This window comes from Lepisma saccharinum, chromosome 28 (genome assembly GCF_977018435.1).
Source record: "Lepisma saccharinum chromosome 28, izLepSacc3.1, whole genome shotgun sequence".
Classification (NCBI taxonomy): domain Eukaryota; kingdom Metazoa; phylum Arthropoda; class Insecta; order Zygentoma; family Lepismatidae; genus Lepisma; species Lepisma saccharinum.
In genome coordinates this window covers 14,742,176-14,757,558 of record NC_139256.1, presented here as the reverse complement: position 1 = coordinate 14,757,558, position 15,383 = coordinate 14,742,176, and the positions used below count along the sequence as shown (strand labels likewise).

The following is a 15,383-nucleotide window of genomic DNA, read 5'->3' as shown; positions in this document are numbered from 1 at the left end:
TTGTTAACTTGGAATAATTTTTGTGATTAGAAACGTCGACAAGCGTGTATTACGTCAAGAGAAGGCTATCCTAGAAAGAGTAATGAATGAATACCTTAACTTATTTTCGGTTCTCTTCAAAACACAGCGTTATTCCCCATTTGTCAATTTATTCCAGGTTAATAATTTTTCCAGATTTTAATTTCAATTTCGTTTATTAAGGGGCGAGGTTCAGCCTGCGGCTGTTCTACCACCTAAATAGCCTACTATGATACTAATACAATGCTGAATAGCTTATTCAGATATTTATTTTGTGACTCGATAAGTTCCTCAATTGTTCGAAAATATTGCAAACTGTAGGAGTCAAGTTTAGTCAGTATCTTGGCGGGTTGTGTTTGTATTCGAGTGTCAGCCCTAGTTGGGCTCTGACTCATTATTTTCATTGCACTGACTACACGGCAGCATTGTCTTTGTTATTTTAGTCCTCCCCGAAACTGTCGCGGTTTGGAGGAAGAAAATTGCGTGCTTATATAATATCTTGCTTCGAATCAGATGAGCATTGTTGCATTCTGCAATATACACAAAAGAGCCAGCAAGGACAACAAAGCATTTCTTGGTGATTCTTAACTAAGTTAAAAACATGTCAATTGCCTTCCTTATTTATTCTTTTTTTTTTAAAAAAAAACTGACAGATCTTTTCTGCAGTGATGGCAGCAGCCTGATACAAGTAGGGGGGGCCACAGACTTCAGTTTCAAATTCTGGGTGGGCTAACTAACATGGGCGTAACTGAGGTCTAACTTAGGGGGGGGGGGGTAGAATAGAAAAGTTTTCCATCCCATAGAAATAATGTCCAGAACAACTGGGCAAATAACTGTTACATTTGTGAAATCATAAAAATCACTCCTTATTTCTAGTTCCTCAGGTTCCAGGAGGTTAACAAAAATACCTCGGTAAATTTTAACATTAAAAATTTTGGTACGCAAATGCTTCCCCTTTGACCTCGCTAAGTTATGCCTATGTTGACTAATACAAGATAAAAGATGTTTTACCAATGACATATTTTACAGCCAGACCCAAAGATAAATCGCTATATGAGATGCATTATGTTCCATCATATTCGAAAGAACTCTTACGCACAATCTAAAAGGCCAAATAATATACCATAAGTATATTTTCTTTATTTTCTCAAGGCATTATTTAGCGGAATAATGCCACAGACTTACTATTCATATTAACATAAAAATATACCATAAAAACTCACTCTCAACTCTCTGGATATAGTACAGGTAACACTATTTCTGTGGAAAGAGTTCAGCTACTTTTTTTGCTGAAATGAAAAATTAACCACATCAACAAACTACAATAAGATACGTCTTTTTAGGTGGGAGGCAGCTGCAAAATTATCCACAAAGTTTTTGCAAACTTTTCTCATTGGAGAGAATTAGATAGAGCACTTAAAATTTCGTTATGAAGCCGATTATGAAGGTAACACTTGATTTGCCGCAAACTTGAAAATTTTCTTTCACATCCAGCTATTGATGGAGTATGGACATTACAATAGCACAAAGCTTCTAACAACCACCTCACTGTCGCTGAACACATCCCCCTAACCATGTAGGCAGGAGAGTATCATATTATTTTAGTAGTCAGTTGGCGACTTGTGATTCACTAGTTACTTCGATTCAAATGATCAGCGTTCATTTATTGATCTAGTCAGATCTACCGGATCCACCTATGCGATTTTGGAACACACTGTAATAAACTAATCCTGTGATATTATTAACGTAGGACATGCACTTGAACATTGTAATGGTCCTGCCCCAATGGAAGTTTTATAATTGAAACTATTATTTAAGATCACCTCTAGTTCTTCTACAAATATATGGTGGGAGGCTACAAGAGAGGGCTGAGAGCCGATTTGAGTGTGGAGGGATTTCAGCCCCCTTGTAGCACCGTCCCACCGTCCCTGCTTTTCTGAAATCTAAATGCTGCTTATACAGTCACATAGTAAAAATGTCTGCATTCTGGTCATAAGAGGGCAAGGATCTCCAATTACGGCTACAGCGGTGAGTGGGGGTGGGGGAAAAACCAAGTTCTGTCAACAGTTAGCATTCGTTGCTGTTGGATGGTAGTAGTATTGTGTGATCATACCTTTTCTGTGAGTATTATTTTGTGTTTTGTTGCTTTTATACCAACTGTGTAAAAAGAAAAGAAACAGGAGTCCACCAACAAAAAACTTCTGTTATAATATCAAGGGTAACTTGTTCAAGTTTTTAAATGCCTACTTATTCATTATGAAAATATGGGTTTAATTTCTAGTCTATCAAATATATATATATATATATATATATATATATATATATATATATATAGACAAGTATCTAGAAATATATTTGGGAGGTTCCGAACCAAGTGTTCAATAATAATAATAATAATAATAATAATAATAATAATAATAATAATAATAATAATAATAATAATGTTTAAATTAAAATAATTGTAATTATATTTAATTTAAATAGTATTAATTAAAATTTTCAATTTTTTTTTTTACATAAATAGGCAAAAAGCCGGTATGAGGATAGTGCAGCACGTATTCATTATCCAGCTTACATATAGTCAAGCTCGGTAAAATTTGTAAAAAAACCGACGTGCAAGGATGTATTTAGGGGGTCCGGACCCCCCCCCGATAGGCTTATTAAGTTCCAAAAATTAAATAAGGAAAAAATATTCGTTTAGCCTTTGTTGTATAATTTCCTTTGGACTTATTGGAACACAAGGATTAAATTGGGATCATGCCTTTTTCAAGGACAGGAAGGACATATTTAGGGGGTCCGGACCTCCCCCCCAACCGAAAGACTTATTAAGTACAAAAATTAAATAATGTAAATATACTCGTTTAACATTTATTGTATTATTTCCTCCGAACTTGGATCATATTGGGATCATACGGCTTTGAATGACATTACAAAGAAAATGTATGTACACTACTACGCAAACTAATATGCATAAAATATTAATCAGAAAGTTAGGTCTCCAACCACATGTAACATCATTTTTGTTATTCGATAAATATTCAATTATTCATCTATTTGATATAAATTTCATTGCTAGGCCACTTGTTTTTACGTTAATTATTCTGATCTTAACTACAGATAAGCTATCATCTCTTTACCTATTCGTGTAATAATAATATAATATTAATTTATGTATTGTAATGTGTATTAATTTGATTTAATATTATTATTTTAATTTAAACATTATTATTATTAATCATCCCTGAGACACTTGCTTCGGACCCCATCCCCCCCCGAAACATATTTCTAGATACGTGCCTGCCGACGTGGTAAGGAAATTAATGTTAAATAGATAACGAATTGAATATTTATTGAATATCAAAAAATGATTTTAGACCCAGTTGACGAAAAAGTTCATAGGATGTCGGGTAGGGTCCCCACACATTCTCGATCTCGGTCATTTTGGAGGCAATGGGATCAGCACCACGCTCCGACCGCCTTTACCTCCCAGGCACCCATTGATTTGAAGCTGGGTGAGCCCCAGAGCCGCTTCATGCGTGGCTAGTCGGCAAAGGTCAGAATTTAGATCATCCACACCGGGAACCGAACCCGGGTTTCCCGCGTGGGAGTCAGTCACCCCACCAGCTAGACAACCGCGACTCCTGACCAATCACATCTGTCGTATGCAAATCTCATTTCTATGGATGAATTCCTATATATTAATGAACACGAATGCTCTTTGTTTCTGTTGCTTTCTTTTTTCATCGAGCAGCGAAGAAAAACAACAGTCGGAAAGCTCAGCCTAAAAAGATCCCTTTTCCTTACCAAACTCAAAGATTATCTTCAAACTTTCACTGTGATTGGTTGGTTGTTACCACAGCATCAGCCAGACAAGCCTTTTGCCATTAGAGCAGCACAGCGCGCTACAACGCCAGAGGTTCCGCGTTCCAATGGGTATTTGTGTTTGTCCATATGAAGGTAAAACCGAGAATACTACAACAATTGATAAGTGTAAAAAGTTGAGAAAGTGTGATTGACGGGGGATACCACCGCGTAGGGGTATTCCTTTTAAAAATAAAAAAAAGAGTGGCCAGCGCAAGGCGTTACAAAGCCAGGGGTTCCGTGTTCGGATCCCGGCTAGGACATGGATGTTTGTGTTCGTCCGTAATGAGAAAAAAACAAGGATACAGTAAAAACTGGTATGTGTGAAAGTTGAGAAAGGAGCGAATGACAGGGGATACTACCACATAGGGGTATTTATTTTTAAAAAATCGCGCAGTGGTTTTAATCAAGGGGTCCCGGGATCGATACCAGGTGGAAGCACATAGTGGTTCAGATCCAATTTTAAATTGTATGTCTTCCCGATTAGCCTTACTGTGCATAAAGTGGACTTAAAACACTAATTCAATCAATCAATTCTAGGACTGCATCTTTGAGAAGAATTTAAAACTTTACTGGAAACGTTTATGAACACAAAGGGGGAAAATGACTTTTGTTTGATTTTCTATATTAATGTAGTTCGTTGTTTGTTTAGCCATTAAAGAAACAACTGAACGTATGTTCAGCGTCTATAAGAGTGAAACTACTTCTATAGATCGACCAAGGCATTTGAAACCTTGGCATGGAAGTAATGACGCTAGTGATGTCATGGAAAGCCTGTAGGTCACACATTTTCGGAGGTTTCAGAAGTCTTGGGTGTGGTCGGTCTACACAATTTATTCTCATTACACTTTCAATGTAAGAGAAATTCCACATAAAATAGTGCAATCTAATGAACTGAGCCTCAAAAAAGTTTTGTAGTCTTGCAATGGAAGAAACTGATTTTTGACATGTAACCTCCCTTGCCGTTTGTAATTCCCATAACTTCCCCTTAGTTTGTTATCCCTTCCTTCCTTTCACTGATAGAAAAAATATGTTTTCCATAAAACAAATTACAAACTAAATTCAGTCAACCATGTATTCAGACAGTCCCGCACTATAATGTACCAATATTTTATGCTCGTCCTTCGATATTTTCTTATGCCATGGTTTGTTTTATTACATCCTACAAAATTTGAAAAGAAGAAACAAAGAAAAACTCATTGAAAATAATATAGATAATATTTAAAGATTCATTGTTTACATTTCTGATTCAAGATAAGTTTGGCATATTTAAGAATATTTCAGGTATGTCTTAGTGCCTGAAGAACATATTTTAAAACGTACTATTACTACTACTACTTTGGGGAACAGAAAATTTCAGCAGTGTGTTAACAGAATATACCCCTGGCAAATGCAAATTTCTCCGTCGCATATTCTGACTTTGTTGTTTGGAAAAAAAAAGAAGAAGAAAAAAGCAACTTTGAATGGCGCCCTTCAGCTCCCCCAGCGTACCCCTCGCAGCTTCGCTGTATGCAGATGCAAACAACGTTCCATGAACATAAAATTTTAATTAGGAGAGATTGTGGAGACATAGTAGCTCTGGACTCTGTTTTCTTTAAAGTATCAAATAAAATAATGTGAATGTAAATATAATATTTAATAAGTTCAATGTTCTGTGTTGTTGTTTAAACATGTGCATTGGACCACAATGGTTATATAGGACAGGACCTAAATCCAGTTTTATGTTGGATCCAAACCACTTGCCGAGTTGTATGTAGAACACCCACTTAGCTTCTACGGCCGGAATCAAAACCACAAACTGCGTAGTGGTTAACACCTTGCCATGACACCAGAGCACCAGGATTCGAATCCTGGCCTGGAAATGGGAGTGCTCTGTTAGTGTCTCTCTATCCATTTCATCATATCCTCATCTTCGCGATTAAGAAAAAAGCTACGCTAAATAACGAACATGAAGTCGAACCGCGGACTATTGAAACCACAGGGGGACGCACTAGTAACTACGCCACCACAAAACCGATCACTTTGTTAGTTTGAGATTAACGTTCGTTACAACAGCAAAACTAGACAGGACAGGAGTACGAAGGAAGCTTACAGACAGTGTAAGAAAATACCAACTCCAATTACGCTAGTATGTTACAGTCCGTCATCTTGTCACCACGATGCAATTCAGGTATGGAATGAAATTTAATGTGGTCGGTGAGCCCTGTCCCTTTCGATATTGTTTATCACTTGCATTTCAGGTATGGAGCTGGTTATTGGGCAAAGTGGACATCAAGTTTTTTGCTGGGTCTTGAATTTCTTAAATTGTTAAGAAAAAGAGAGAAAATGTATCGGCTTACTGAACTAGAACCAAGGCGTCCCGAGTTCGATACCCGGTGGAGTCGTCTAGTGGTTCGGACCCCACTTTAAACTGTAGATCCAGTCCAGATTAGCCTTTCTGTGCATAAAGTTGACTTAAAAACAAACTCAAACAAGAAAGCGATTCAGTTTGAAAAGGTGACATGGAGCCTGCCGTGAAAAGGACATTTCCGCCCTAACACAGTTGAATTTCTTGTTTGTGGCCCCCAAACCTTCTACCCCTGCCCTGTCATAAACTCCATTCTTCGAGAGAGTACAGGAAGCATCATTGTGATTCTTTGCATTGAAGCCGAGCGCCGGGGTCTCAAATTTGACGATGTGGAATTTACGATGGAGCTAAATTGAGAACAAATGACAAGAGGAGGATAGAACGTGGCAGGGAAACTTGTCCCGGTCGGCATATTGTCTTTTGTGTGAACCTGATCCGCAGCAAAAATAGAAATAAAGATCTAGAGAAATTTTTATTTCCGCTTTCTTAAAAGCCATAGGTGGGGCAGATTTTGCGGATTTTAGCAGTATGCCAATGAATCGAAAAAGACTAACCCGAGACGGTGTGTGAAGAGCGAATGAGTCCCCCTGTAATAGTCAAGGTCCTTTGACCTGCTTCCCGCCCGCTTTTGGAGGGAAAGTAGAGAATCTTCTGTGGTTGCTAATGTTTTTGCCCTTTAGGGGGAGCGGTATGCATGGGATTTTTCGAATGTCTCGCCCGATGCTTCAGAAGCAGTTAACTTTTTTTGATTTTGATTTGATTTATTTTATTTTACTTCGCGTTTTGTGCCTCTTGGCTAATTTGAGAAGATGGGGATGAGTGATGAAATGATGAAATTGATGAATGGACATTCACAAACAACATGCCCGAGCGGGATTCGAACCCAGGAACCTTGAGGTCGCAGCGCGATGTGGTAACCACTCGGCCACAGGGTCCAGCAGGAGCAGTTAACTGAAATAAATTCCTCCAACTTGAAATTCTTCAAATAGCACTCCCTCGCTAGATTAGCGACAGAAAGTGTTATGGCGTCAAAATTTGACTTCGATGATTGGATTGACCAGGAGTACCCACAGAGCGGGATAATGTTTCTTAAAATATTGTAACATTCAACATGTACACATTTTTCTAAACACTAAAGGATACGTAAAAAAGTTTACACACACTTGTACCATGCTGCAATATGTACTTTAGCTGTTCCAAGTCACTTTTGCTACGGTGCACCATATTTAATCCGTTAGATGAAGAAAAGAAAATAATTGGGTGGGTCAAGCTAAGTGTTCAGTGAAGCTACAAAACTGACTTTCAGTAATAGGATAATCACGCTGTCGTAATTATATACTTTACGAGTATTATGACGAGATGTGAGTGTGTCTTGATGGTCTTGGTGGGGAGAGGGGATGAACACCGTTGGAAGTGACGACTGCTACACAAAATATGAAAGATAAGTTTCATGTGAGAGCACTCACTTAAATGTAGTACGATCAATGGCGCAGGAACGTTTATCATGGGGGGGGGTACAAAATTCAGCCTTCCTTATATACTACCTAGCAGGCACGTATCTAGACATACATTTCAGGGGTCCAACCAAGTGTCGCAATAACAATTAAAATAATTATATTTAATTAAATATTAATTAAATATGTAAATTAATTAATGTTGTATTGTTATTATTACAGGAACAGGTAAAAGATAGTAAAAGAATAGAGATATAACAGCACGTATTCATTATCTAGCTTACGTGTAGAGATCGCCAAGATTTGCATAAAAACAACTGCCCTGGCAAGGAATTTAATGTCATATAGAAAAGGAATTGAATATTTATTGAATTACAAAAAAGGAGTTAGATCAAATTAGCGAAAAATAAAGTTCCTGATTAATATTATACGGATATTAATATTATCATTAGTATCATTAGTAGTGTGCATAAATCTTTAGAACCCTCAAAGCTGTATGAGCCAAATTCCTTGCCTTCCAATAAGTTCAACGGAAATAACCATCAATTATATAACAAATGCTAAACAATTATATTTTGATTATTCACCAATAAAGTCTTTCGTGGAGAGTCCGGACTCCATGGTACGACCTTGGTACCTAGATATAATGTGAAGCCATGATAAATATTTTATTTTAGAACAGCATACATACATAACAGCATGAATATATCATATTTATAGAGTTTCACTTCAGTTCCGTTCATTCTAATTTTAATGTCCCATAGCTACACATAAAAATATCTTTAAACAATTTATGAAGCCATGTAGAAGCCATGTATTTGGTATTTTCTCAGGCTTCTAGGACGTTGTATTAAAAAAGAAAATAAAAACTGAGTTGAGATGGTTCCCGATCAACTCGTAAGAAGTCTAACTTTGAAATATTTGTGAAACACTTGACAAAGCATTTATTTCTTATATAATTAGCTGTAGCTAATGGCACTCTTCAAGCAATGGAAGTACTATCAATACATTTACAAAACCGAAATCCTTCAGAAGCAAGGAAAGCCATACTCTCAAAAGTTTTTCTTTCCTTTTCAATCGTTGGTGGACAATATGAAGAGCTGGCCAAGGTTTCTTTTCGCATGTAATTGGATTAAATGCAGGTGCATGCGTGTGTTTTTGGGTGACATGTCAATTTCTCGTTTATGTGAAAAGGTAAACTTTATTTTAAGCAAAAGCATGTGTGCGTCACAGTTAAAGATTTTCGCATCGACAAAGAAAATCCAAAACGCATTCCCACCTCGCCGGCCTCTGTGGCGGAGGGGTTAGCATGGTGCGCTATGACGTCAGAGGTCCCAGGTTCGAATCTCGGCCTGGGCATGGGTGTTATTTGTGAGCGTCCATCAATTTCATAATATCATCACTCATCCTCATCTTCGCGATTAGCCAAAAGTGACAGAAATACGAAGTAAAATAAACCAAATAAATCAATCAAACATTCCCATCTCACTCAAAAACCTTGTGAATTCGATCAAAAATCTACCAATAGAACCTGCAGTGAGTCTCACCTATCTCGTTCATTCATCAGACTAATGTAATTTCCTTGCAGTTTGACTTTAGGGTTTAACTTAAAATGACATTGTGTTTGTGTCGCATTCGATATCAAAATTAGATTCTAAGCAATTAATGTCCAATTGTAAGTATACTTAATACATAGGTAAAGCTAACCGGCCCCCTCTGATAAAATCGCAAATTGCACTCTATTTAAATGTCTATGGAAAATGTTATTTCACCTAGCAATGATATAGTTTCGCGATGAGTCGAGAATTGTCACAGCCTCAACTCGTCTCCTGTGTGGTGAGGCCCTTCTCGTTCTTGTTTGTATTTATTATTGTTTCGGTTTCCACTCTGAAGTTATTAAAACTTCTTCTAGATTCACTTCATGCTCAGATAGGCTAATCGGGACTCTATTTTCAAAAATTATCTTAAAATATAGCCTTAAGTATAGGTTGTCGAACACCCTCTTACAAAGTTATGAAAAATATGGGTGAGGTACAGGAGTACATTGTACCCCCGAGTTGGATTGTTGTTGAGTTGAGTTGGTATTTAAAGTCCACTTTATGCACATTAAGGCTAATCGGGACTGGACCTACAGTTTAAAGTGGGATCCGAACCACTTGTGCCTCCACCGGGGGTCGAACCCGGGACGCTTTGATTACAAGGCGACGACGCTACCAATGCCCCGGAGTTGGTCTATCGTGTCTCGTCTCGTTCGTGTAAGTATTTCGTTTCGGAAAATCCCATTTTAAATATTCAAGAGAAAATTGTGTCAGTCATATACTCTTGTGATGAAGATTTGTATCTTATCTTCGAATCAACGTGACCCCTTCTATAGAAAAGTGTACCCCCCCCCCCCCCTTACGCAAAGGAGCATTCGTGTGCAGCGTAATTTTCTGAGAGCAATTCTGATTCCATTATTCCACACACATTTAAAACCATTTTCATCTCCTTAAAGAGATTTCTAAGAACATAGGTCAATGAACTACCTACGAGAGCACAATGTAATAGAATAAGTTTACCATGGTTTGAATTACTGTGGTAAGGAAGATAATGCTTATAAGTTATAAACAGTATAGCCTACACTTTTTTATTGGCTGAATTGAAAATAGGATCTTTTAACAGTAGCACCTTGCGTCTGCTGTTAAATTACCAAAGGGGGGTACAGGGGGTACAACTCGATTTACGGATTTAGGGGGGGTACAATGTACCCCTGTACCCCCCCCCCCCCGTTCCTGCTCAACTGAGTACGATGGATAGATAGTGGGATGGAAGTCAGAAAAGAAACACAAGATAGATTTCACAAGATACCTAGCTAGCTATCAGTAACCAACAAACTGATTTTCAAATACATATTAATGTTCCTATGATTAACGAACCTTATTTATTCTCACCACACAATGAGTAAATTATTTGGAGATTTATCTCACTATCTGGAATAAAATTTTCTGGTTCTCCCACTTCTGACTTTTGTTAGCAAGATATCCCACATTACTTTTACGAGACGAGACGAGACAAAACGAGACGAGACGAGACGAGACGGGACGAGACAGAAGCCTTCGAGACGAGACACGGGACGGGACAAACTAATATTTTCGAGACGAGACACGAGACGGGACAGCACTTTCACGAGACGGGACAACACTAGGAACAACACTGGAAAGAGGACAGCAGAAGTGAAAATGAAGGGGTCCCTGGTGGACCAGTTTTGCTCAAATTTAAGAATTCATAATGTTTGAAAATTCTAGCTCGATCATTTCAGAATTGTCTCCCTGTTGTCTTTTTGTGAAACTGCGAATAATTTTTTTGAAAATGTGTTACAAATTTTGGTTTCTAAACTTCCATTAATCCAATATGCCAGAAGTTTCAGGGGGTGGTTGAACCCTAACCCCCCTCTAAATACGGCCATGCATCCCACTTGATGTACAGCAACATTTTATGCTGCACACTACTCAAGTGTGTGTGTGTGTGTGTGTGTGCATACATATAGGATTTAAGTTATAAATCATATTATGCTACATGCACATTAACTAGATTCATGCTGAAAATTATGCTGTATTTTCATTAACATATTAGTCGCCTACTAATGTTTGAGGAGTGTAACTTATGTCAGGGCCAGCCCTAGGAAGGGGCACAGAAGTACTAGACATAAGCCCCACGCTGATGAAACTTGTGCAGGCGGGAAATTAGTGAACATATTTATAGTGAAGGTTTGTGATTTTTGAATGCGAAAATAAAAATTAAAACAATTAAATACTCGAGCTGCTTTAGAACAGTTTGTAAAACCGCACATTACTGAATTGTGTTCTCAGATTGAGAAAGAAAGTAAATGCAGTAAATAGTATTCAATCTGCATTAGACAATAAAACGTAAGTTTAATATACATTTTATTGTTTCTTATTGGTACACGGAGACTTCAATTTTAAAAATTAAGATTTCCTATTTTGTCCATTTTTTAAAAATTTCTGATCATGGTTTTCAACCCCCCCCCCCTCGAATTTTATTTGACTCGGGCCCCGGTACCCAAGAACCAACTTCTATGAATTAATTACTTGGTCTAATCAATACAGGAAGAAGAACTCGTTATCAACACGTAATTAAATATTTTCTTTTTAAAATCACAAAAAATAAAAGGCAAAAATCAACATTTTGTACTTGAAGGATAGTTTCACAAAAGTCGATGAAAATGTATAAATAATTATGTTAAAAGTATTTTATGTCAAAGTCCAATGTTAGTTATTTGCAAATTACTCACTAGGTGGCAAGAGCGCTGTGTGGGCAGGCTTTCTCGGGGTACTTCAATCGAGCGGATATCTACTTGATTATTTACAGAAAAGTCACACATTCTCCTTTCAATAATTGCACAGTAATTTTTTAATGGGAATTGTGATTCTATGTTTTGTGGTTGCATATGGGTTCGGGATAATATCACATGTTTCGAGAGATGCATCGAAGCGAGGGTTGATTGAATGATTGAGTTTGTGTTTTAAGTCCACTTTATGCACAGTAATGCTAATCGGGACTGGACCTACATTTTAAAGCGGGATCCGAACCACTTTATGCCTCCACCGGGTATCGAACACGGGACCCCTTGATTACAAGGCGGCGACGATACCACTACACCATGGAGGAAGGCTCTCGAAGCGAGGATTTTTAACAAAACCGGTTATTGAGAATTACTTTTTAATTACTAACCTATAAATTCGCTGTAAAAGTCTGTACGTTGACGTAGTGTATATATTGTTTGTTTATGTATTTTGAGACTGAGACTTGCCCTTCAAGACTAACAAGACGAGACCGAGAACGAGAAATCCATTTACAACCCGAGACGAGACCGATACATTGTTAAATCTCATCTAGTCTCGTCTCGATACAGTCCCTAAACCTGAAGAAGTGTCTTCTTTATTTTTCCATCAATTTTTGGATAATTACGATGCTGAGGATTAGAGATGATTTGCTCAATGATTGTTGAAGGAACATTCATGCCCAAGCCACGATTCAAACCGGAGACCGTCAGTGGTGAGATTGAAAGTTGACCACATAACGCTCTCAACGAAGGAGGCGGATCCGGAAGAAGTAATCTGTTTATTTTGACTGTCTTAATTTTAAAATTTTATATGATTGTTGTAAAAAGAATGAGGTGATAGTTGTAATGCATTTGCTTCTAAAATTACAACTCCCTACATTCTCATTGCTTCACAAAATCGATACACACTCGTTCCTTTCATGTGGAGAAACTAGGCATATCGTATCCTCCCCTCCTAGATAGAATCGATATGCAACACACCTTTGTTCGATTCAGAAATGCTATTATATTTCGATAATGCAACGTTGTGGAAATTTCTCTCATATTTGTTGGTTGATTGATTTGGGTTTTTAAGTCCACTTTATGCACAGTAAGACTAATGGGGACTGGAACTGCGGTATTTAACGTAGTATCCTAACCACTACGTGCCTCCATCGGGTATCGAACCCGGAACCCCTTGATTACAAGGCCTACAACGCTACCAATGCTCATCTGGGAGGCCTCTCTTGTATTTGTGTCTGCTGGTATCAAGTAACGGTCATAATATGACAATGACGTCATGATTTCGTGCCAGTATGCGTAACATTGATCGGTTGCCGGTTTCTGTTTCCATAGCACGAAATAAACAGTTTCGACAACCAGGCGTTTATGGATTTTTCCTAATGCAGAGAACTGCATTGCGGATTTGATCGGAGGAGCTACCACCTCGGTCGCGATTTGCTCTTGGAGACTGAAAATGCCGACAACCGTTTACGTTATGTGCTCGTTCTGCGAGAAGGAGGTTAAGCAGGAGGAGATAGACATTCATCGCCATAACTGCGATAGAGGAATAGGAAGTCACGAAGAGCAGTGCTCTGCGAAAGTTGACGAGAATGAAACAAGGTCAAGCTTCCCAAAAGAAACTTCCCATGGAGTCGACAACGATCCTCCACGTCCTAGCAGCGTTTAGACCTTTGACAAATCAGACATCGAGAAAGAAGCTCCTGTGGTGCCCTGTGACAGTATTTCAATGGAAGTGCAAAAATCCGACCTGAGAGAGAAGCGTGTGCTACTGGAAGATAAGTGCGTGTTCTGCGATGAGAATTTACTTGAACTAGAACACTACGACTTATGCAAGTTCATTCCTGTCCGTTGTGTCAATGGCTGCGGGAAGAAATTGCCAAGGAAAGATCTTTGCGAACATATTGAGATTGAGTGCATCGAAGCAGTGATTGAATGTAAATATTGCAAGATTGAAGTCAAGAAAAAGTGGCTGGATGATCACCAGTCAGAATGTCTGAAATTCCCAACTGCTTGTCCTGAGAGTTGTGATGTTGAGGTTGCCAGAGAAGACATGGAACGACATTTGGATGAAGAATGTCCAAAACGCGTTGCTGCGTGCGCTTACAAGGAGATAGAGTGCAACTATGTAGGTTCTCCTGCAGCGACAAGGCAACACATGAAGGAAGGGATGCAGCATCACATGGACCTATTAAAAGGCTCTGCAGCAAATCTTCATTTTCAATTAGAGAAAGAGAAACAAATGAATCAAGATGTAAAAGGCAAGATTGAAAATCTTCAATTGAAGTTAGAGAGTGAGAAGAAAATAAACCAAGAATTACAAGAATTGTTGTTTGATAATCTTCATTTTACATTAGAGAATCAGAATATGGAAAATCAAGAAGTAAAAGGCATCGTTGAAAATCTCCAATTGCAATTCGAGAATGAGAAGAGAGGAAATCAAGAAGTAAAAAGATTTGTCGAAAATCTTCAATTGGAATTAGAGAACGAGAAGAAAAAAAACGAAGAATTGCAGATGGAGATTAACGTACTAAGACATGGGAGTTTCTTGTGGAAAGTGAAAGACATAGCTCAAAAGATAGAAACAGCTAAGGAAAATAGCATTTTTTTTATCTGTAGTTCCTCTTTTTACAGCAGTAAGCACGGGTACAAATTGAGAGTGGAATTATACCCTGATGGAGATGGTTCTCAGTACGAAGGCCATTTAGGAGTTTACATTCAAGTAATGCCAGGAGAGTATGATTCAATTTTGAAATGGCCCTTCACAGAAGTTGTAAAGTTTAGATTAGTAGACCAAGCTATTCAGGGTAAGGACATTGTTAAACTGTTCCGTGGAAAAGATGATGAGTGTTTCATTAAACCCAAGGGCAATAAATATAATAGAGGGATAGGATTTTCTGAATTTGTCTCTCACGAAGTACTCAATAGCGGAAGTTACATTGTAGACAATGCAGTTTTCCTGGAAGTTACTGTGGAATAAAGTTCATAATATTGCATACACGGTTGGATGTCTCAGATGTCTTTGATGAAGAGTGACTCCTGGTAAATATAATATCGCACGCGGTTGGAGTAAATTTGTTTCTCACGATGTACTCAATAGCAGAAGTTATATTGTAGACAATGCAATGTTTCTGGAAGTATGGGTGGATGAATGATATTAATGCTGAAAAACGTAATTAGAATCGTGACGCTGCAGTTTGTGATGCTTGATATTGTTCTTTTTGTAGATACGTTCAGAGCTTTTTAGAAGTTGCGCAACACTAACTTGGATCACCTGTAATGCGGACAACTAGAAGAGATATTCGCACCAGGATTTCTGCATTATGAAGCCTCATTTAATCCATATATTATATTTTATCAC

General features: G+C 38.0%; 1 protein-coding gene across 1 annotated transcript; it reads left to right on the top strand.

Moving 5' to 3' along the window:
- The first annotated feature begins 13,751 nt into the window (after window positions 1-13,751).
- LOC145980616 (TNF receptor-associated factor 5-like) lies at window positions 13,752-15,002 on the top strand. Its single transcript, XM_083113652.1, has one exon. The coding sequence runs from the start codon at window positions 13,752-13,754 to the stop codon at window positions 15,000-15,002; it is 1,251 nt and encodes a 416-aa protein (XP_082969778.1).
- Window positions 15,003-15,383: the final 381 nt, after the last annotated feature.

Excerpts from the sequence above, each read along its gene's own strand:
- LOC145980616 (XM_083113652.1), top strand. The coding sequence starts at position 13,752 with ATGGAAGTGCAAAAATCCGACCTGAGAGAGAAGCGTGTGCTACTGGAA.